The following is a 23,048-nucleotide window of genomic DNA, read 5'->3' as shown; positions in this document are numbered from 1 at the left end:
AGAACCAGAACCATTCATGTACTGAGCGACAGAAAAGGGTTTCCTGAAACTCCGAGTGTGATGAAGGTGAGCTCCCTCCTCATCAGTCTGCTGTGCTAAGGAGTACCCTGACCCGTCACTCAGATTTGGACCTGATGAGTGTTCATAAACCTGGATTTAAACATGTTTCTAACGCAGGTCAAACCTCACATGCTGCTGGTGGTCACATCATCCAGGTGATGCAGATCAGATGTGCTCACATCCAACTGGAGTGGAAACATGGAAAACATGCAGCTGTGCACAGAACCAAATGTTTGTTCTTTTCATGTAAATCAACATCTTCATAAAGAAGTAAAAATCCATAGAAATATCCAGTGTCATGGCACAGAACAGGACGTAAGGCAGAGAACAAGTGGATCCACAGAGTACATCCAAGTTCCTCTGAACAGACAGCTCATACAGGCTGGAGGTCGTCAGTGGCGTCACACAGGAAGTCGTCCTGCTGCAGCTGAAGACATCTTCAGTTCTCATTTGTTTAAGAGGAGACGCTGAGTCTCAAAGAGTCTTAAAGAGTCTCAGAGTCTCAAAGAGTCTCAAAGAATCTCAAAGAGTCTTAAAGAGTCTTAAAGAGTCTCAGAGTCTCAAAGAGTCTCAAAGAATCTCAGAGTCTCAAAGAGTCTCAAAGAATCTCAAAGAGTCTTAAAGAGTCTTAAAGAGTCTCAGAGTCTCAAAGAGTCTCAAAGAGTCTCAGAGTCTCAAAGAGTCTCAAAGAATCTCAGAGTCTCAAAGAGTCTCAAAGAGTCTTAAAGAGTCTCAGAGTCTCAAAGAGTCTCAAAGAGTCTGACAGGAGTGCTGAATGATGGAGTGAGGACGTACAGCACAGGCAGGACGCAGCCGCCGCCTCCTCCCGGGCCTCCTCCCGGTCCCGGGCCTCCCGCCCTGATTGTCACTCCAGTAAATGTCCATTCCCGTGAAGCTGCTGTCCAACAGAACCACGAGGACACTGTGACCACAGTGCTGGAAATACAACCTGCCGACCTCCACACAGGGAGTCAGAGGTTTCAGTGATCCACCGTGAGTTCAAAGGTCAAAGTTAAACAAAGAACGATTAAGAATCAACTGGAGCAAGTCTGAATAAATGTCTTGTACGAGCTTGGTTTTATGTCACGTGGTGTAATCTGAAGGGAAGACGTCAGGCGGCGCGCTGAAAGTGACAAAGATGGCAGCAAAACACAAAGACAGTCTGAGGTTGAAACTGATCCTCACTGAGTGTGAACGGAGGGACCACCAGGGGGCGCTCTGCAGCTCCAGCCTGTGTGTGGACAGTTTCCTGCCCTGAGGACACGGGGATATCTTTAAGCTCTCACACAGTGTGAGCGGACAAAGCGTCTCTGCTCCGGAGGAATGAACGCAAACATCCACCGATTCACCGATTTAGGTTGGTTGGTCATTTCTTCTCCAACCACCTGGTCTCAGACCAGTGGGTGTCTCAGGGAGGATCATGGGTAACGTGGTCCTACAGGACAGGAACTACAACGCAGACATGGTCCAAGGTTCTCTCTAGACTCCAACAGCAGCATGTCTGAGACTCTTTGCACCATCAGCGTCAACTTTCAGGTGGAACAACAAAGATCCAACAAACGTCTGTGAAATGAACATGTTGAACTTAAAGCGACACAAATTCAACCACGTTGAGTTTCTAATGAATGTGCAATACAACACAAGTCCTACTGCACAGAGAAGCAGTGCGTGTGTGTGTGTGTGTGTGTGTGTGTGTGTGTGTGTGTGTGTGTGTGTGTGTGTGTGTGTGTGTGTGTGTGCGCGCGCTGGAGGAGGTGTGATCCAGCTGGACTGATGATGTCACCACCTGTGGAGAGAGCACAGAGTGAGTACAGAGCTGATGGAGGACAGAGTGCAGCTGCTGCTACGTCGTGTGTTCCTGTTGAAGCAGCGCGGTGCTAAACACCGAGCAGGAGGACCAACAACCGACCCACTGAGGGGAACATTCACTGGGAACCACCTGAACTGTGTCACCATGGCAACAGACTTCAACATGGAAACTTCCCCAAAACATGGACTGCTTCCTCATGAAGGCTGTTGATCCTCCTGCTCCTGCGTGACACTGTGCTGCGTTCAACAGCAGCAGTCTGGGAACTTTTACACAAAACAAAAGTGGGAACATGAAAACAGCAGAAAGTTCAAAGAGTTCATTCAGCAGCTTCTGTGACGACTGTTACTGTTTCTGAGCAGAAAACGGCCCTTAGGAGACTGAGAGGAGGATTTTAACTCCAATAATCTGTCGCCATCATCTCTACGTGTAAATAATCCCAGATGTGAACATGAACAGTTTACAGACTCACTTCCTGCTCCAACTCTCACCTGCACTTTTATACTGACGTTGTAATTCTGCAGTTTTCCTGTTCGTTGAGGAAACGTCACCATTTAAGATGCTCATGTTTCTCTTCCTGTGAGGCTCCAGTCAGGAAGTACTATCCAATCAGAGCTCCTTATATCATTATCAGCCAGTCATCATCACAAAATACCAAACAGAGCGACACTAAAACTGCTGACTCGTGTGTAGTAAATGTGATAGGTGGACAGGAAGACGTCTCTTCAGACAGACGGACTGAGGTGAGGATGAGACCACTGGTGGCGTCTTCAACTAAACACGCTGACGGTGTTTTTCCGTCCGAGGAGTGCAGCGGAGCGACGAGGCCTCGGGCTCATCAGGGCTTCCTGCTGCTTTCACACCACTCACCCCAAGTCACGCTCCTTTATGTGGTAACAGGATCCAAGCAGAACCCACATGACCACGCTGTTTATTTACTGATTTAACTAAATATCCGTACATAAAGCCACCGTGTCTTCAGCCACCCTGACGCTCTGAAGCCTTTCACTCACATATCTTTATCATTTTAAAAGTCCACCTACATATTTCAGGCCCCGGTTCACTGGCCTGACGACACCAGGACCCTGCAGGACTCGGGTTCACCCAGACTGGGCTACAAGTCCACATGTCCATTTACACCAACTTTAAACTTAACCAACAACCTCCTACAGTAACCGTGGCGCCACCCGTGAGCACCGTCGGCAGCTTTTCAAAGTAAAGTCAAGTTAGCTGAGTCGTGGAAGCGGTCGGAGAACACAGAGGATCAGAATAAGGAAGAAGCTCACCTCCACTTTAGTTGGTCTTCACCTTGTCTTTAGCAGACACCAGCTTGTCTTTATGGTCCCTGCTGCCTCTCTCTCCCTCTGCCTCCCTCCCCTCCTCCTCCTCATCTTCCTCCTTCTCTTCGTCCACACCGAGGATGACGCTCTGCCGGACGCTGACCGAGATCACCACGGCCTGGATGATGCCGTAGATCAGAGCGAACTGAGGGAGATACTCCTGGATGAGCCACAGGAGTCCTGCCATCCCCACCGTGGACACAAAGAACATGGCCATGCCGTGGAACCAGAGCCTCAGGGCGCCCTGGACCCCCAGCACCTCCAGAACCAGCTTGGCCGGAGGGGACACGGTCCACAGGAAGCCCACCACGAACAGGTCGAACAGGTGGCGCAGGAAGTTGAAGCAGATCTCGTAGTGCTCCGGGAGGATCTCCACCTTCCAGCTGTGCGCGAAGAGCCGAAAGGGAGACGTCAGCGGAGAGGAGGGCGGAGGAGACGGAGGAGGTGTCCCGTAGTCGGAGAAGTCCCCGTCCACGTCCCACGCTCCTCCGCTCTGACCGTCACGTTTCCTCCGTCTCAGCCCGCTCGGCTCGGTTTGTCCGGGCCAGAGGTAGGAGGTCGGGAGGTACTGGTTCCACCACCTGGAGACCCGGACGCTCCCAGCTGCGACATCCTCCACCTCCGTGGACTGCAGCTTCTCCTGCGCCTCCCAGTACTCCTCCACCACACTGCTCTGGTCACTGGGACGTCTCCACCCTCCCCAGATCCACGCGGTCCACCCCCGCAGGCCCCCGCTGCCGGGCTGCTTTTGGCCCTCAGCTGTTAATGGGGTGGCTCTGGGCCCGGTGCTGCCCCAGGAGCGCATCCACCCCCAGGCCCGGCCCACCGCAGCTGCCATGCTCCCTCACAGGGAACCGAAGTCTCGCAGGTTTCCGACAGCTGCTGGAGGAGCAGAGAGCAGACGAGTGTAAACTCCGGCCCGGGCGGAGACACGTCCTCAGGGCGGAGACACGTCCTCAGGGCGGAGACACGTCCTCAGGCCGCAGACACACCCGTCGGAGAGTTGGAGCCCGTCAGCGGACTCACATTACTTCCCGTGTGGAGGTGAAGTGAGACCAAACTCCGCTACATGCTTTTGTCTCCGACCCGGACACTTCATCCAGATGTTTCATGAGCACGTTAGCATGACGAGCCAACAGAACCGCTACTGGTCCGTGAGCTGGTCGAACCGGTCCTCCGGAACAAGATCCTCCTTCAGATCCACGTCAACGTCGGAGGCAGCTAACAGGTCTTCACGGTGCGAAGCTAACCGGGAGGTCTTTGAACTGACGTCAGCCGGTTCTCCGTGAACGAACCTCCGTCGGTAAATGTTGATATAAGCTCCGGTGTCCGACCCGGTTACAGGAAGTGAACGGATCACCTCGGTCGACGTTAGCTGCTTCGAGCTAACCAGCGGACTCGAACCGACCGTCGGTGACGTCGTGTTTCAAACACCGTGTCCGGTCGGAGGCTCCTGCTGCTGCTCACACCCCGGGATCGGTTCGACTGAACGGTTACCTCACACTCACAGAACAAAGACGGCAGACTACCGGCCCGGTTTCACCCTTCAAAATAAAATCACGGTTGCTCGTGAAGCCTTTTGATTCAAACTTCCGTGACCCGTGGACCTGTTCACCTGCAGCCTGAAGTGGACCTGTTCACCTGCAGCCTGAAGTGGACCTGTTCACCTGCAGCCTGAAGTGGACCCGTCCCTGTGGTCAGAGGGACCGTAACCCGCTCCGACCCGGAGTCCGGGTGTTTCCGGGTCAGAAGACCCAAACAGGTCTCCGGTGCTGGTTCAGATTAGAAAGCTCGTTTCTGCAGGTTTTCATATTAAATATAATAAATAATATAATATACAAGCTTCTTTAGTTTGATGGACTTCAGTGATGACTGGAGACTTCCTGCTGTGGTTGAACCCAGGACGTCCTCTGACTGGACCGTGTCGACGCTTTTAATTTGAAAAGACCACAAAGGGAGGAAGTGATCCAACCAGAGGTGAACAGGTGAGGAGGAGAAACACGCCCTCAGACATGTTACAGGGTGGAGGAGCTCTTCAGCTGGGGCACAAGAAACCAGAGCAGAGGACATGTCCCCCAGCAGAGCAGAGAGGACATGTCCCCCAGCAGCTCTGAGCTCAGTATTTGTATTGTAACCATCACTGACACCCAAACAGATTCTTTGTTTTCAACCATTTATTTAAATCCATCCAGACCGGTGGTTACAAACATTTTCACCTCAGCTTCAACAAGTCTTTATAAAATCACCGAAACATGACAAGTTCTCAGAGGATAAAGATGATGGGAACATTTCCTTCAGTTCAACTTGTTATTGATCATCTTCAGCTGTCCAGAATCGCAGCTCAGCACCTGTTAGGAGACATCACACGTTAGATCTAATGTCTTCGTACGATGAAACACATCTGGAACACTAAACTGCAAAGCATGCTGGGAGTCTGAGCGTCTCAGTGCGCTGCGAGTAGACTTCAGTAAACATCAGTCGAACCAATAACTGCATCATCATCGACCTACTCAGACATGAGCATCAGACTAACTCATCTTTCACGTGTCCAACACGGTCAGCGTCTCCATGGAAACGCGACCATCACTTCCATGTTCACGGACCGTTAGGAACTCTAAGTGTTAGATGAGGTTGTTCTTCAGTCCTGGTACACACATCAGAATAAAGACTGGTCTGTAGACAACCTCATTTATAAAGTGCATCTCTGAGATGAATATTGATCCCGTAATTTAACTCGTGCTGCATCATGACGCGTCACCCTGAACACCAGCCGTCCTCAGGTCGGTACTTACATGATGCTGATGGACGTCTCCTGTCGGCGTGGACGAGCTGAGCTGCGAGACAGAACGCAGCGTCAGTCCCTATAACATTTCATACATAACACACACACACACACACACACACACACAGGTGTGTTTGGATGTTTGAGCCCGTTTACTGCAGCGCTCACTGATGAAACGACTTTATGACCAAGAAGCGGTGAAACTCGCTCCGTGGAGTCCAGAAGTGAGTCGGCTTCCTCCCGCTCACTTCAGCTCACAAATCACACGCAATCCAATCTCATTCGCCTGCATGTTTCCATGAAGTCAGAAAAGGTGACATTTCTCTGAGCTAAAGCTGAAACAAACTGTCTGCTTCAGTACCAGACAGCAGAACTTCATGTTGGTGGCGCTGAGCTGCAGTAAACGGATCCCACATCCCATAACACCGGTGCGGTTCTGTGGTCAGTGCACTGTGAAAACAACTTCATGAATTTCTCAGAGACTCTAGTCTATGAAATCATCATCCCACATGAAACGGAGCAGAAGCTCTGATGGAGACTCACCCAGCAGCTGTCTGCACCTGGTCGGCCATGTTGAACATCTGCAGAGAACAGAACAGCGTTAGAACCGGCTCTGATCCAGGCAGGTCGGACTGGAGGTCCGTAACATGCCTCAGTGCACTGTGAAAGAGCTTCATGGTGAAATCAGAGACTCTAGTCTTGTGGATCATCATGTAGCATGCTGGTTATACAGCCTGTCAATCAGCAGCGTGTCATGTCCACACTCACCAGCAGCTTCACTCTGCAGCCATCCGGCATGTCCTCGGTGACCCGGCATGTCCTCGGTGACCCGGCGGGTCCTCGGTGACCCGGCAGCAGCCGCCTGGATCTGATTCATTACAACCATGTTTAGACTCCTCATGAATACTTTTGGACAGTTTAACAAATAATGAAAACTGAAAGTCACATGTTGGGAAAAATACATCCGTTACTGTAATTGATACTTTAACTGCATACAGATGTTTCAAACGGTGAGGCCTGTTAATCATTCTGATGATTGGCAGAACTTTATTGATTAATCTGTTATATTAAACAGCTGTTTGATTGCATAGGATCGTGTCTTCAGTGCAGACACCGATCCTGCAGATGGACGTTGATACTCGGTTCTGATTCTGTCGAACACCCCACGTGCTCTGGAGGCACGTGCGTCCTGCCGTCCTGGTTGCTCACCTGGCTCTGCCACCTCCACGCGCGGTTCTCTTCTTGGTTCTTGCACACTCCGCAGGATCATCGATGAATGTCCTGCTGCGGTCTAAAGTGGAACAAAGACCTCAGACATGAATTCAGGTTCTTCTTCCACCATTACTGCGCCCATCGCCGCGCCTCGTGCTGCGCGCAGACGCACTACAGCCCTTCGTCTCCTCTCGCCCAGGAACCGCTCCAGAACCTGCGGGGTTCTCAGGAGAACCCTCTAAACGGGTTTCGTTCACTCCCATTATTTCTTTAGATTGAAAATCCATGGCTCGTCCCGCTGACTTCACCCTAACGTCTGATCACACCGAGGACAGCCGAGGAGAGACTGAGCGGCGCGTCGTCCTCCGCTTATATAGGGGTCCTTGGTCCACGCAGCCGTTTGGTGTCCTTAATATTGCCTGTTTCTGACGCACTACAGGTTGATCGGTGCTGGATAGATTCAACTGGACTGATTTTACTTTGAATTATACAGAGAATACCATGAATGAAATTCACCTTTCAAGAAAGAGAAAGTACATGAACACTTTCAAAATATCATAACCGGTAATATATAATTATAATGGATTTCTCCTACATTAATTTAAGTAATGCAGCCTGCTACAGTAAAACTGTGAGGTATTCCTCTTTTAATTGACTATTTCCACGTGATGTCACTTTCTCTTTCCACTCCACCACATTTCAAAGTGAAATACTGTACAGCTCCTCTTGAAGTGAAGATTTAACACAGTGGATGCTAAAACAATCTTTTAAGATGCAACACTGTCAAAGATGAAAACAGTACTTCAATACTTTAATTCTGTTTTGTTCCCTAAACTTTTGGTTTGACTTAAATTTACATTGTTCATGCACTTGTTATTTTTCGAGTGTAGAATGTTTTCTTTAATCCTATAGCATCCAATCTGTATTAAAACATGTATCATGTTGCATATTTCTTTTCTGAATGTTTTTTTTAACGAGGAGTTCATTTAGCTGATACAGATTTCAACTACAAACATTACAGCAGTGAATCTTACTAAAAAGGAATCACGTAAAGTAAACAGTGACACACCAACTGAAGGAAGATATCAAAATAAAAAATGCCACACCAAAAACAAATAATAACAACAATAGCGGCCGCAGTCCGTCAGTTCAAATGGTTCATTGTGAAAATAATGTTCAAACTTTTAGTTTTTCATAACCTTCATGGATTTAGAAAATGAATTCAGTTCATTGTTCCTGGTTGAGATGAGTTCCCTCTGACACCTAATCATGTCAACAATGTGTCCTTTAAATTCATCTGAGGGAATTTCTTAAAATCAGTCATTACAAAGATGTGATGGTGGAGAGGAAATGCATGGAGGATTATAACAAGTGTCAGTTAGTGAATGATGTCATTTTATATGCTGCAGAAGACCCAACACAGTCAAAGGAAAACACATTTAAACAGGTCGCTGAATATTTGTGTCTCATACACAGCTTACAGGACACTCACGCTCAGGATCAAGTTATCTGTCCAGTGAGTAATTTAGCCTTTTATGGTCAATATTTCTTGTTCTTCTTATTTTTAACTAGGCTACATTTGAACATGTCTAAGTGTTTCTTTATATCTATTTTTAAGTGAAGCACCTCATGTAGTTTTCTTGCTGTACAAAAAACTTTCAGCTGCACTTCTTGTATGAAATGTTATTATTATGACTCTTTAGAAGAGTTCATATCCACTATTTGAATTACCAGGCTGTCCCGCGCACTACCGCTAGGTGTCGTAGTTGCAGCGGGTTGAACCGGATGGAACTACATGTCCCAGCCGCCCCTGCGCCTCCGTGGGTGCCAGGTTGTGTCGGGCTGGAGAGGAAATCTGCATGTGAAGCACTGCGGCTCCTTCACGTCCTATCTGGCAACACGCACGGATCCTTCCGCCGGCTGTCGTAACCGAGGTCAGGTAGACCGAGCGAAGATGGCGACCGCCTACGAGAGATACAATTTGTGAGTAGCTTTCATATGATGTACTTGTGTGTTTTGAAGTTGTTCCTCCGAGCCTTGCGCATTTCCCGCCGTGTCAGCATGCGGACATGAGGAGCAGAGTGCGGGAGGTCAGGCTCGAGCCGCGGCTCGCAGCTCGATGACACCGCGGCTGAAGTTTGCTGACAGGCTCCGCTGCTCGAGCAGGAACCAGCCAAGTTCCTCTGCCCTCTCATTCATTATGAACAGCATCTCGGTGTCACGGTGGTCAGGGAGCCTGTCACCGGCTGCCTGAGTGGACCCGCCCCGAGGACGGTCCACCGCCGACCGGGAGCCACAGAGTGAGTTCCCCGGCTAGCAGCAGTAGCGGCGGCGGCTGGTTCCTGGGTTAGTCCCGGGGTGTGACGTGTGCTCCGGCAGGCTGACGGCTGATTCATGACACTTTGCCCTGAGGCGGAGGTTCCTCCACCCTGAACACTGACGGAGCGGACAGCGCTGTACTTTTCCAGACACACCTGTGCTCACACCTGTGCGACCAGCCTGAGCTCCACCTGTGCTCCACCTGAGCGCTCAGGGTGTGCTGCGGGTTGGACGGTGTTCCTCCGCCTCGTTACATGAAGCTTCTTACATGGCGCTTTACTACTGAAATATTTCATCATATTAAATCAGAATAAGTTTGAGGGAAAATATTTCACAACATTTAGTTTAATTGTATTGATTTCTTCTACTAATTCATTAATGGTTGCTTCATTCATGTATTTCACGCACTGAATTCACGTGATTTTCATTCATGAATGACGTTTTTATTCCTTCAACATTGAACACTTGTGCATGTTGTGATTGTGAAGCTCACTGTGGACCAATCAAACTAAACAGCTGCATGAACTGTGAGGAAAGGACAGCACTGATCTCAATGTTTCTGTTGGAGGCCCTTTAAAAGGAGGAGACCTGTGAAGGAGTTGGACCCTTTGTGACGTCACAGCTGCAACAGGTTCAGGTTAAGATAACCTGTGGAGAGGAGACGGCTCAGAAAGCAGCCGTGTGTGTGTGTGTGTGTGTGTGTGTGTGTGTGTGTGTGTGTGTGTGTGTGTGTGTGTGTGTGTGTGTGTGTGTGTGTGTGTCAGACCTCGTGCTTGTGTTGTGAGGTCTGTCTGGATTATGGAGGACCAACAATAGAGTCTGTGTCCGTCCAGCTGACTGTTTCCTTCACGTCACTGCAGCTGAGCAGGTCGAGTTATTTTTCTGCTGCAGGATTTTCAGCCGGTCTTAATGAAACATTTGGAGAGTTTGAGCTTCAGAGGAAATCTGCTGCCAGCTCGCCCTCAACAATACGTCCAGCTCTGGTCACTGTATCCGTCCGTTCGGCTCTGGTTTTATTTCTGTGATGGGACAGATGGATGTCGGGTGGAGCAGCTTCATGGACACGCCACATTAAACATGTCTCAACCTGAGTGCAGCAGTGACCAGCTGTTCAGGAACGTCCACAGCTCCACCCGTCCATCCCGGTCCGTCCTTTTGTCTCTGTTATTTGTAAAATGTCATCAGATATTATTTATAAGACGTGTGGCTGCGTTAAGTGTCCGTGGGACACCTTGACAACGTTGTTCTCGCTGGGTGAAGACATGAAGACACAGAGAGGATGAAGACATGAAGACTTGGAGCTCTGATGTCTCATGATGGAGGAAGAATTCAGGACAGTCACTGATCTGCTGCTCTGCTGCTCTGCTTTAAATATAATTTCAGTAAAAGCAGCTCGACAGGTGTCCTGTTGAAAAGACTTTAGGACACAACTGTGTCCCTTTTAAAGGAGTGTAAAAGCAGCAAGGTGACAGGAAACGCTCCTCGACAACAAACTTTCCCGACAGCAAACGCTCCTCGACAGGAAACAGCCGAGTGTGATGTGACTGTTAGACTGGTGTTGTTTCTCCAGACAGCAGGAAGTGTTGAAGGAAGCGCCGAGTGTGTGAACAACAACCTGAAGATCAACATCTGGTTTAAAACAGGGAACGCGGATCCTCTCGTGTTGTTGTGACTTCAGTTCCTCTGAAGAGATGATTGTTCATACTTAGTCACAATAATGAACACTAGTTCAAACAATGTCCTTCACATTTGAAGCAGCTGACAATTTTGCAATATTCCTGAGATTTTCACTGAAAAAACATTGTGAGCAGAAACTCAGCTGAAAATATTACAGCATAAAGTCAGACTTTCAAAATAAAACGGACTTTATTACCAAAAGTAACCAACCATCAAGGCTCCGCCCCCTCTCCTCTCACCATCACAACAAACTGCTGCGAGCTAACTGCAACAACAGGAGGTGACGGGGCTTGTGGGTAATGTGGTCTTCTGAAGGAATGAAGAACATGTTAATGAGTTTTCTCCACTTCCAGCTGTTAGAGACTGAACTTTGTTTTAGTGTTGAATGAATGTGATTTAAGAAGCATGTAAAGCTCTTATTTTGACAGCAGATGTATTCTTTGTTTTCTATATTACAGTCACAGACCGTCTGTTCTGGAAAGATACGTCACTTTTATCACTTTTTATCACTTTGAGCCCCGTGATGGTTCTCTGAGTTCAACACAGGAAGAGAAACACATCACAGGTCAAATACTTCTGTGACGTGCAGCAGGATTATTATCAGCATGTATTCCTCTTCAGCAGGAAGTGCTGATTCACTCAATTTTACTCCAAAAGCTGACTTCAATATCGACATTTTTGAGAAAAATCTGCAGTAAATATTTTTACTAAATCCAGTAGGAGAAAGACAGCGTGAGATCCTAGAGGGTCTGAGAACAGAAGAAGTTACAGATGTTATGCTCCGCTCTTCATCTGGCATCGTTTCATTGTTCTTGCTTGTCACATTAATTATGAATATTACTTTCATCATATTTGTATGTCCGTCAGCTGACTGCCTCCCTGTGAACCTTCTCCCTCCTCTTCGTCTGACAGGCACACAACTCCCGAGAAGTTCTTCATCGAGGCCTGTGATGAAGGAGCCGACGCCGTGCTGCTCATCGACAGGGTCTCCAACGAGATGACCCTCACAGGTACACACACACACTACACACTACACTACACACTACACTACACTCTACACACTACACTACACACTACACACACTACACACTCTACAAACTACACACTACACTCTACACGTTCTCTACCCCACATTCTCAGTCACTACACAATACACACAAGACACACTACACACACTGAACACACACACACACACACACACACACACACACACACACACACACACACACACACACACACACACACACACACACACACACACACACACACACAACACACTGAACACACACACACACACTCCAGTAAGGGTTCTTTGCTGATGCGGCTGCCGTCTCTGGTCCTGATGCTGCTCTCTCACTGGATGGAGCTCCAACACCAGAACACCTCCAGCAGAAAGATCTCAGCTTCCTCACAGAATAACAGTCTGCTCTTCCCTTCCTGGTGTCGGTCCTCCAGTCCGGTCTGGTGTTCAGATGGACCCGTTCTCCTCCTAAAGTCGACACCACCTCCCTGGTTCATGTTGAGGAGCAGATGATTCCTGCTGCACTAAGTTCTCCACCTGTTCTCAGTTGTCTGACTCCCCGAACCATCAGGGTGTTCAGAGAACATCTGTACAGAGTGAACAGCCTCCTGTTGCTACCACACATCAGACAGCAGCACACACCGGGTCCTGTCTGACTGATGTCTCCCTCCAGAGACTCTCTGTTAGCCGTTTGTTGTCAGGTCTCTCCTGCTTCATGTTGGTGAGACGTCCTGAATAAATGAACAAAGACAGCTGGAAGTTGAGGATCCAGATGAAATGGAGAGCTAAATGTTCCACCTGAAGAATAAACCCTTTCTCCCTTTTCACAGGTAAGAAGGATGTCCCTCCCTCAGCGGTCACCCGGCCGATATGTGGCATCATGGGAACTATCCGCCTGGTAGCAGGTAGGTACTTAGTGACACAGCAGTGTGTTGTTGTTGCTCTGTGGAGCGAACCTGAACCTAAACCTGAACCTAAACCTAAACCTGCACCTGAACCTGACTGAGTCTTCCACCACAGGCATGTACCTGATCGTCATCACCAGGAAGAGGAATGTCGGCGCCCTGCTGGGCCACGCGGTGTGGAAGGCCGTGGACTTCGATGTGATCTCCTATAAGAAGACGGTGTTGCACCTGTCAGAGATCCAGGTGAGCAGGACAAATCACAGGAAAGCATTCAGACAGGTTACAGCCTCCTTTAATGGAACCAAGAAGCTGTCTTTAATCTGGACGTAAAAACTTTTCATGAACTTAAATTATGTATTAATTCAAAATGAACTCCGTTTCATTCAGTTCATCATGTTTGAGCTGTTGAAACTGCTGCAGTGAGAACTTCAACCATCAAACTGTTCCAATCATGTGGAGCTTATTGAGATGATTTAGTTTTTATAGTCCAACACTTCAGTCCTACAGAGCGTCCTGCTTCTGTCCTCAGACCCTTGATTCAAAAACATCCCCCAAACCAACATTACTGACACACACACACGCAACAAATGTCCAGAATATAACAGTGAAATCACACCGTCAGATAGATAGTAGATTATGTAGATAGATATCTCACGATTTAGTCATTAACATGTCTAGTTTCCTTTTCTGCTTCACTATAATTTCTTCTGTTGAATTTAACAGTCGCTGAATGAAATGAACTGAGAGGTCCGACTGTATCTGCACAGTTACACATGTGCGTCACATTAAAAGAATACCACGTTTAAACCCGAAATGCTTTCGAAACTCGAACGTGGAGCAGAGAACGTGGAGTCGAGCTTTCATTGGAGCAGCTCATATTTATCTACAGAAAGAGCTATATGAGATATACAGTAGCTGGTATTTAAAACTGTTTCCTGAGCAGCTGTTTGTCATTAGTTCATGAACAGAAAAGTTCTCACTCACCACCTCCCAATGTGGTCTGAGCAGACCAGATCTCGGTGTTCACGCCTGAACTTTGAGCTGCCCGCCTGTGATGGGACTTCCCGTGTGGTTCAGACATCGTGTGTGTGTGTGTGTGTGTGTGTGTGTGTGTGTGTGTGTGTGTGTGTGTGTGTGTGTGTGTGTGTGTGTGTGTGTGTGTGTGTGTGTGTGTGTGTGTGTGTGTGTGTGTGTGTGTGTCAGGCGTCCAGTGTCTCTGAGGTAGACCTCATGTTTCAGGATTAGTCTTTCTGTGCAGTCTGAAGCGTTGCTCTCTGATTTCAGTGCATTATTAATCTGCTGCTGTTTCTATTCTTGGTGGAGTCCACTGACTGAACTGTGGAATTCATGGTGTTATATACAGTAGATACAGTATATACACAGTGGATACACAGTAGATGTACAGTAGATACGCAGTGGATGTTGTTGGACTTGGGCTCCTGCTAGTACAAAGCCAACATGTGTCAGCCTCCAGTCCTGCGTGTTCTTTAATGAGTCAATAGGAGAAGATGTCAGGCTTCAAGATATTTATTTAACAGCAGCAGAATAACCAGTTTACAGAGCTCTGGGTCCAGACTATGTTTCCCTGACCACAACAGAGTATGTGTCAGTTCACGAAGTCTGATCTCTGATTCTCCCTGACCGTCTTCTTATAGTCCAGACACCAAAAAGTCATGTGTGTTGATGTGTCCTTTGTTGATTGGTGGAGGTGGGCCGTCTTGCCTTGTGGGGACGTGTTGCTCAAGTCAGTAACTTATTCCTGTTTTATGACTCGGAAGAAATAAGAAAGACAGGAGGTGAAACTAGTGGTCGTACCATCAACCGTTACAGCCCGGCCTTGTTATTATGCACAGCAGCATGCTGACCCCAACAGGATCGCTGACCTCTACAGAAACAGCCTGTTGCATACGCCTGAGGATTAATAGTTGATTAATACGAGATTGTAAATAAGGAATATAATATGGCATATATATATACATATAATATATAGTATTATTGTAAGCAAAGACTAGCATAGGATAGCACAATGTACAGAGTAGATACGCAGCAGATACGCAGTGGTGAGAGTGAACAGGTGATCCCATTAACTCAGAGAGGAGAACAAAAGTCAGAGAACAGATGTTGAACCTTCTGTCGTCACTGACAGTCCGACTCTTCACTCTCTGCTGTTGTTCTTCCTGGAAGTAAAGTTGTTGTTTGTACCACAGAAGAAGTCCCAGTGGAGCACGCAGAGTTAAACAGGCAGCAGACAGAGAGCTGGCATCAGAGTGGTGCTTGATACTGACAGTGTGAGGAGGGGAAACGTTGGGTTGGTGGGTCTCTCACAGGTCACATCATAACTGAGCAGCTCCCAGCCTTCTGCACCGAGTTATCATGAGAACTAAAGAGTGTTTTCTGTCCTCCTCCAGTCTCAGGAGAATAAGAGCTTCCTGTCGATGCTCAACAACGTGCTGACCACAGACGGCTTCTACTTCTGCACCGACTTCGACCTGACGCACACGCTGCAGCGGCTCGCCAACACCAGCCCCGACTTCCAGGAGATGAGTCTGCTGGAGAGGGTGAAGCAGCCAATCACGTCTTAGCATGGTGTTAGCATGATGTTAGCATGATGTTCACATGATATTAATCTACTCATCACAATTAAGTAATAAACACATACGTGTGTATTCAAGTATCAGGAAGGCAGAAACAGACTGGAGGTGCTGTTATGTTTGTCTGTGTGTGTCCTTGTGTACATGCTGAAAGAAGTAACTCTACAGGTTGCCATGGATACGGCCATTTTCTGTTTGTCTTATTGTGAGCTCTTAAATACGAGTGTAGTGTTTTTAGACTCACACACGGTCCACCGTCCGGCTGCAGCTCTGAGTCAGTCCGGCCTGTTGAAGGTTGTAGTGTTCAGGTGTTGGACAGGTGCTGTCGGATCCCTCTGAAGGAGGAGGAGGAGGAGGAGGAGGAAGGAGGGGGGGGAAGAAGGAGGAGGAGGAAGGAGGGGGAGTCATCTGCTGCTGTTGTATCATCTTCACCCCACTCAGATCAGTGCAGTCATGTGAAAACATTGAGACTCATATCAGTCTGCTCTTTTCTTGGGATTGTTGAGTTTAAGGAAAATAGACTTCAAGTTCTTCATATTCTCATAACACAGTGGAGTTCATCCTTCGAAATCATGTGACGTTGTATTAACTCTCCTCAGCAACTGTTCCCTTTATTCACATAGTTTCTATTGTGTAGTGAAGGTGTGTTTAAATCCGACTCATCCAAGCGCAGCCACTGAAGCTGCTGCCTGTCTTCGGTCCTGTCATATGATGGAGTGTCTGTGCTGACCGGTGTTGCTGCTGTTTGCAGGCGGATCAGAGGTTTGTGTGGAACGGGAACCTGCTGAGAGAGCTGGCCGGGCAGCCAGAGGTAACTCATCACACTGCTGAGCTGCAGCCCGCTCAAGTTCATCACTGCTTCTTGTACTCCCTTTATTTCATCCACTCTCTCCCCGTCTCTCCTCAGCTCCATAAGTTCGCCCTCCCTGTTGTCCATGGATGTATCCTTCACACGGAGTCTCATAGTTAGGAGTAGATAGTAGTCATGTTGTATCTGCACCTCACTGAAGGGGAGATTTAAAGTCTTTTCTTTGACTGTCCTGGTGCAGTCATCGTCATGAAGCCGTGCCGCATCAACGGGAAGATCTTTGAGTGGATCCTCATCTCGAGGAGAAGCTGCTTCCGGGCCGGCGTCAGATACTACGTCAGAGGTAAAACCGACAGGCCGCACGGAGGCACTGTGGTTTTTTAAATGGAGCCCGGTCGTCCGGGGAGCTGGTCGGCAGGTGGTCCTCCTGTCTGCTGACCGTCCTGCAGACTCTGCTGCCTCCTCAGGAACCTTTCTGTCTCCACAGGCATCGACTCTGAAGGCCACGCTGCCAACTTTGTGGAGACGGAGCAGATCGTGTTGTACGAGGGAGCGAAGGCTTCATTTGTCCAGGCCAGTATAAAACATGGATCATTCACACCTGGTGTTTTCACAGACTTTAGTTCACATGGATCTAAGTTTGACTTTGAAACTTGTTGTCCATCAACAGACTCGAGGCTCGATGCCTTTCTACTGGAGTCAGAGACCCAACCTCAAATACAAACCCAAACCCATCATCAGCAAGACCACCAGTCATGTAAGCCTCCTCTGTGTGATTGGCTGATACTTTCAGTCCGTACAACGACTAGTAAAGTCCTTCAATACAGGACCACAGTGTGTGTGTGTGTGTGTGTGTGTGTGTGTGTGTGTGTGTGTGTGTGTGTGTGTGTGTGTGTGTGTGTGTGTGTGTGTGTGTGTGTGTGTGTGTGTGTGTGTGTGTTGCTCTGATTCAGACTAACTGATGATAACTTTGTGTAGATGGATGGTTTCCAGAGGCATTTTGACTCTCAGCTCCTCATCTATGGGAAACAGAGCATCCTGAACCTGGTGAGGAGCCTCTCGCAGAATCACTTCATGTCACACAGAAGCACTTCGAGGACTCACATATCAACCTGTGAATGTGTTTTCTGCAGGTGAACCAGAAGGGCTCAGAGAAGCCTCTGGAGCAGGCCTTTGCCAAGATGGTGTCTGGCATGAACAATGGTATGCTGAAGTAAGTGTCACTCGGTGCCTTCTGCAGGTCTGCAGATTGGGTGGGTGGGAGGGGGGGTTCTCCTGGTGTACAGGAGATGTCCCGGTGACTCCTTGTCCTGTATACATGGCCATCAGCCTCCTGGCTTTAATTTATAAACACACTGATACTCTTTCTGTCTGGTGACATCTTAATTTCTCTGTTAGCTCCTCTGTCCGTGTCGATTCTTCCACATCCGTGATAAACATGTCTCTGTCTCCTCCTGACCTGAGGACTCGGAGGACTCATAGGACATTGTGTCTCCTTTGTCCTCAGTTACATCGCCTTCGACTTCCACAAAGAGTGCAGCCACATGCGATGGGACCGTCTTCAGATCTTAGTGGACTCTGTGGCAGAAACACAGGAAGAGTACGGGTGAGTGAGCCACCAGCTGCTCCGGGCTCGGATCTGCTGGGACACCGAGGCAGCGGTCCAACATGTCTCTGTGTGCAGGTACTTCATGGTGAACTCGGAGGGAAAGACGGCGGCTCAGCAGAGAGGAGTCTTCCGCAGTAACTGCATGGACTGCCTGGACAGGACCAACGTCATCCAGAGCCTGCTGGCTCGACGCTCGCTGCAGTCTCAGCTGCAGGTATCTCAACCCGCCGCCGCTCAGTCATCACACGGCTCTCTCACGGTGTCACCAGACAGCCTTCATCAGTCACTTCAGTGCTCTGTGGATGCAGTCAGATGTGATCCTACATGTTCAATACATTAAAGTTCATTCTTCACTGTCAACTCAAGGAGCTCCTCTTCATCAGCAGACGGAGCAGCACTCTTAAATCTACAACCTAACAGAGCTGAGCTCATTCATGCGCATCATTCAGAGCCGGAAGAGGGAGCTGGGTCAGTTAGGATGGATGTGTCATCCTGCCGTTTGCACACAGAGCAGAGTAGATCTGTTTATTCCTTTAAATCCAGTCAGCTGGATCTGGCTCGTGTCTTTGTCGTGGATCCGGTCTGAGGTGATGTGCGGTGGTTCTGATGCTCCTCCTGTGTGTCCACAGAGGATGGGGGTCCTGAACGTGGGGCAGCGTGTCGAAGAGCAGGCCGAGTTTGAAAAGATCTACAAGAACGGTAGCGTGCTGTCTCCGCTGCGGCGTGAGCATGTGTTGTGTGATGATAGGAAGTGTCTGAGTGGCCCTCATGTTCTCTGTGTGTGCTCTCTAACCAGCATGGGCTGACAATGCCAATGCATGCGCTGTACAGTACGCAGGAACTGGAGCCTTAAAAACAGACTTCACCAGGTACAGCGCTCTAGCACCCCACACCTCACTAACATGCAGTGTTTCTGCATCAGCCTGCAGTATTAACCAGAGACATGTCCCCCTCAGGACAGGCAAGAGGACCCGCTGGGGGCTGCTGATGGACGGCTGGAACTCCATGATCCGCTACTACAAAAACAACTTCTCTGACGGCTTCAGACAGGTACGACGTCCAGGACACAGTATACATCACCATCATCACCACCACCACCATCATCATCATCATCATCATCACCACCACCACCATCATCATCATCATCATCACAAAGCGCTCAGACAGCTGAGCAGCAGACAAAACTAACACACAGCTGCTTTCATCTGAACACAACTTCTTCGATGATTCAACATCCACAGCTTTAAATTACCGAAAGTTTCAGGTCACATCACAGTCAGGTCTAAAATATAATGACAGGTGTGTGGAACGTGAACACGTGATCAGTTCCGGGACGTGAACACGTGATCAGTTAGGAACGTGAACACGTGATCAGTTCCGGGACGTGAACACGTGATCAGTTAGGAACGTGAACACGTGATCAGTTAGGAACGTGAACACGTGATCAGTTAGGAACGTGAACACGTGATCAGTTCCGGGACGTGAACACGTGATCAGTTAGGAACGTGAACATGTGATCAGTGGGTGTGTGCTGCTGCTTCCAGGACTCCATCGATCTGTTCCTGGGGAACTTTGCTGTGGATGACTCGGATGGACCGACTCCGCTCCGTGTACAGAAGGACTGGAAGTTCCTCACAGTCAGTATTTGAACACGTTGTCTGTTGGCAGCAGTGAAGAAGCTCCTCTCATCCTCTGAATGATTGTTCTTCTTCCAGCTGCCCATCATCATGCTGGTGGCGTTCTCCATGTGCATCGTCTGTCTGCTCATGGCCGGTGAGTTGATCCACTTCCACTTCCTTTATGTGTGTTGCTGCCAGTCTGCACTGTGATGCTGCAGGAGATTCATGAGTCAATCTGTGAGCAGGTTGCATAACAGATAAAAGGATCCTGACGTTTTTAAGTTAGTAACCAGCGACCTGCTCGGACTCACTGCAGACCAGCAGCCTGTCTGCTTCTATTTTTCAGCCATGTGGTTTGAAAAGAAGCATCTGGAGACCAACGCTCGTCCCTCTGTTTCTGAGACCAGCAGGAATTCACATTAAACCTACGAAAAAAACAAAAAGAGCTTCAGTAAAACATTCAAACCCTGCATACTTTAATACAGCTGACCAATCAGATTGTTGTTTCAAAACGTGTCAGGACGTTGTGGAGGAGAAGACTTCAGATAATAACACCTTCATTCCAGAGGAGGAGTTTCAGTTCCTGTGAGCCTGCAGCCTCTGAGCAGGGCCACACGGACCCCTCTGCCCTCAGAGGAGTCTGAAGTAGATGGGGAGGGGATGAAGAGCTCCACAGGTGGATGGGTTCAACAGGAGCTATTCATTTATTCATTCAGCTTGTCATTGATATTTAGATTGTTTGTTTGTTTGTTTTCAGTGTAAGTCCATCACAGCCTTGTCGTCTCCAGACGGCTCAGAGTCGGTCTGCTCCGTCACGTGACTCGCTGTGGCTGCTGCCATGTTAAAGACACATGTAACCGACTGCTGTTTGTCCTGCAGGGGACACGTGGACCGAGACGCTGGCCTACGTGATGTTCTGGGGGGCTGCCAGCGCCATCACAGCCACCATCATCCTGTTCAACGGACAGGACTTTGTGGACGCCCCCAAACTGGTTCACAAGGAGAAGATGGACTGAGTGTGAGTGTGAGTGTGAGTGTGTGAGGAGCACCTACATCCAGCCGGCTCACAGAAATCCTCCTCTTCTTCACCGTCTCCTCCTGCAGGTCTGGACTGTGGACCGACCTGCTGCCTCCTCACTGCCTCCAGACTCTCATCTGATGCTGTTACAGCTCCTATTTGTTCTGCACACACTCCCTCTCACTGCGTTCTTCCTCCTGCGTTCTTCCTCCTGTGTTCTTCCTCCTGCGTTCTTCCTCCTGCGTTCTTCCTCCTGCGTTCTTCCTCCTACGTTCTTCCTCCTGCGTTCTTCCTCCTGCGTTCTTCCTCCTGCGTTCTTCCTCCTACGTTCTTCTTCCTACGTTCTTCCTCCTGCGTTCTTCCTCCTGTGTTCTTCCTCCTGTGTTCTTCCTCCTACGTTCTTCCTCCTACGTTCTTCCTCCTGCGTTCTTCCTCCTACGTTCTTCCTCCTGCGTTCTTCCTCCTGCGTTCTTCCTCCTGCGTTCTTCCTCCTACGTTCTTCCTCCTACGTTCTTCCTCCTGCGTTCTTCCTCCTGCGTTCTTCCTCCTGTGTTCTTCCTCCTACGTTCTTCCTCCTACGTTCTTCCTCCTGCGTTCTTCCTCCTACGTTCTTCCTCCTGCGTTCTTCCTCCTGCGTTCTTCCTCCTACGTTCTTCCTCCTACGTTCTTCCTCCTGCGTTCTTCCTCCTGCGTTCTTCCTCCTGCGTTCTTCCTCCTGCGTTCTTCCTCCTGCGTTCTTCCTCCTGCGTTCTTCCTCCTGCGTTCTTCCTCCTGCGTTCTTCCTCCTGCGTTCTTCCTCCTACGTTCTTCCTCCTACGTTCTTCCTCCTGCGTTCTTCCTCCTGCGTTCTTCCTCCTGCGTTCTTCCTCCTACGTTCTTCCTCCTACGTTCTTCCTCCTGCGTTCTTCCTCCTGCGTTCTTCCTCCTGCGTTCTTCCTCCTACGTTCTTCCTCCTACGTTCTTCCTCCTACGTTCTTCCTCCTACGTTCTTCCTCCTGCGTTCTTCCTCCTGTGTTCTTCCTCCTGTGTTCTTCCTCCTACGTTCTTCCTCCTACGTTCTTCCTCCTGCGTTCTTCCTCCTACGTTCTTCCTCCTACGTTCTTCCTCCTACGTTCTTCCTCCTACGTTCTTCCTCCTACGTTCTTCCTCCTGCGTTCTTCCTCCTGCGTTCTTCCTCCTGCGTTCTTCCTCCTGTCCTCCTGCTGTTAGTTTGTTGTTTCTCTCCGGCCTTCCTCGTCTTCTGTTGATCTTCAGCCGGTAGTTGAAGCTCAGCTCTGACCTGTCCGACATCATGTGGCTCTGCATCATGTTACAACATGTATGTTGTATTTCACAGTCCTCCCAGCCTGATAGAATGTAATGAGCCTTACGTGAGTGACCGACATGTCTTCCTGTGAGGCTGAGGATTTGAATGACTTAACTCCACGTGTCAGCCTCGTCTGTGATTGGTTCACGGTTCAGCCAACCAAGTTAGAGCTCTGTAGGATAAAGGAGGAAGTCGTCCTGCTGAGCTTCATCCACGGATGATAAACAGGAAGTGAGCAGCGCTGACAGGTGAGGTGTCGATGAAACAGACTGGCAGGTTTTCTCTGGTTGTCATGACGCTGCTCCATCTCTGCTGTTCAAACTGTTCTGCCTGGATGTTTCTCTGCATGACATCATACAGAACGACTGTTTGCTCACATAAAATATGATTTCACTCCTGAGGGTTTTTTTTGTAATGCCTTCAGTCCTGAGATCATACTGAGTGATTATTTGTGCCTGTGTTTTATTTGTAGCCGGATTATTCTCCTTTCACCAGTAGAGACGTGTTCAGTCTGAGGTGTAACAGTTGTCATGACGATCAGAGAAATAATTCTCCACCTGCTGCCTGGCACGCTCATAGCTGCCCCTGGTGGTCGTGGATGTAGCCCAGCTGTGATGGAGAGAACGCCCTCCTCCTTAATCCTGATGGTTTTAGGGGAACAGAAAAAAAAACATGATTCTGGATCCTGGAAAACAGTCGGTGTGAATCAACCTCATCATGTGGAGTCAAAGCTGGAGTTTTTCAGTGAGGTGGTGATCATGATGATGCAGGTTTAATCAACTCGGTACAGTCAGTCAGTGAGGAGTGAATGATTTTAATAACACTACTGAAGGTAGTAGGTGTACATTAAGGGGTTAAAAACTGTCCGTTACCATGGAGCTGTCTGCCTCCATCAACATGTTCAGTCTGCTCCCTCACAGCTGCTCTGGTGGGTCACTGCCTCCGCTGCTCTGTGCTGGAGGACCCAGTCTGAC

General features: G+C 48.8%; 2 protein-coding genes, 1 long non-coding RNA gene and 1 other non-coding gene across 4 annotated transcripts; 1 reads left to right on the top strand and 3 right to left on the bottom strand.

Moving 5' to 3' along the window:
• Positions 1-1,580: 1,580 nt before the first annotated feature.
• cunh6orf47 (chromosome unknown C6orf47 homolog) lies at positions 1,581-4,859 on the bottom strand. The gene is made up of 2 exons (XM_069720659.1): positions 3,154-4,859; positions 1,581-1,846 (listed from the first exon to the last, which is right to left on the bottom strand). The coding sequence occupies exon 1, from the start codon at positions 4,043-4,045 to the stop codon at positions 3,161-3,163; it is 885 nt and encodes a 294-aa protein (XP_069576760.1). The 5' UTR covers positions 4,046-4,859; the 3' UTR covers positions 1,581-1,846; positions 3,154-3,160.
• Positions 4,860-5,363: 504 nt separating this feature from the next.
• On the bottom strand, positions 5,364-7,553 carry LOC138634056 (uncharacterized). Its single transcript, XR_011311933.1, has 4 exons — positions 6,758-7,553; positions 6,533-6,570; positions 6,000-6,036; positions 5,364-5,555 (listed from the first exon to the last, which is right to left on the bottom strand). It is a non-coding gene; the product is annotated as an uncharacterized lncRNA (long non-coding RNA).
• On the bottom strand, positions 6,429-6,497 carry LOC138634074 (small nucleolar RNA SNORD52). Its single transcript, XR_011311934.1, has one exon. It is a non-coding gene; the product is annotated as a small nucleolar RNA SNORD52 (small nucleolar RNA).
• A 1,538-nt stretch (positions 7,554-9,091) lies between the features above and the next one.
• Positions 9,092-21,089, top strand: sacm1la (SAC1 like phosphatidylinositide phosphatase a). The gene is made up of 20 exons (XM_069720655.1): positions 9,092-9,184; positions 12,110-12,207; positions 13,049-13,123; positions 13,239-13,366; positions 15,532-15,681; positions 16,466-16,525; positions 16,622-16,655; positions 16,764-16,865; positions 17,010-17,095; positions 17,193-17,279; positions 17,501-17,569; positions 17,656-17,735; positions 18,030-18,128; positions 18,207-18,345; positions 18,761-18,830; positions 18,928-19,000; positions 19,088-19,181; positions 19,676-19,768; positions 19,847-19,904; positions 20,630-21,089. The coding sequence occupies exons 1-20, from the start codon at positions 9,156-9,158 to the stop codon at positions 20,764-20,766; spliced, it is 1,761 nt and encodes a 586-aa protein (XP_069576756.1). The 5' UTR covers positions 9,092-9,155; the 3' UTR covers positions 20,767-21,089.
• Positions 21,090-23,048: the final 1,959 nt, after the last annotated feature.

The sequence above is a fragment of the Brachyistius frenatus genome, unplaced genomic scaffold (genome assembly GCF_029030835.1).
Source record: "Brachyistius frenatus isolate BFR_SWC_R1_liver_20210118 unplaced genomic scaffold, ASM2903083v1 Contig_245, whole genome shotgun sequence".
NCBI classification, from domain to species: Eukaryota; Metazoa; Chordata; class Actinopteri; family Embiotocidae; genus Brachyistius; species Brachyistius frenatus.
Note: the sequence above shows the minus strand (reverse complement) of the source record. Positions and strands in the feature narration are given on the sequence as shown.

Excerpts from the sequence above, each read along its gene's own strand:
- sacm1la (XM_069720655.1), top strand. The coding sequence starts at position 9,156 with ATGGCGACCGCCTACGAGAGATACAATTT. Across the intron at positions 13,367-15,531 it reads TGCACCTGTCAGAGATCCAG|TCTCAGGAGAATAAGAGCTT; the intron begins GTGAGCAGGACA and ends GTCCTCCTCCAG. Across the intron at positions 19,769-19,846 it reads AGGACTGGAAGTTCCTCACA|CTGCCCATCATCATGCTGGT; the intron begins GTCAGTATTTGA and ends TTCTTCTTCCAG.
- cunh6orf47 (XM_069720659.1), bottom strand. The coding sequence starts at position 4,045 with ATGGCAGCTGCGGTGGGCCGGGCCTGGGGGTGGATGCGCTCCTGGGGC.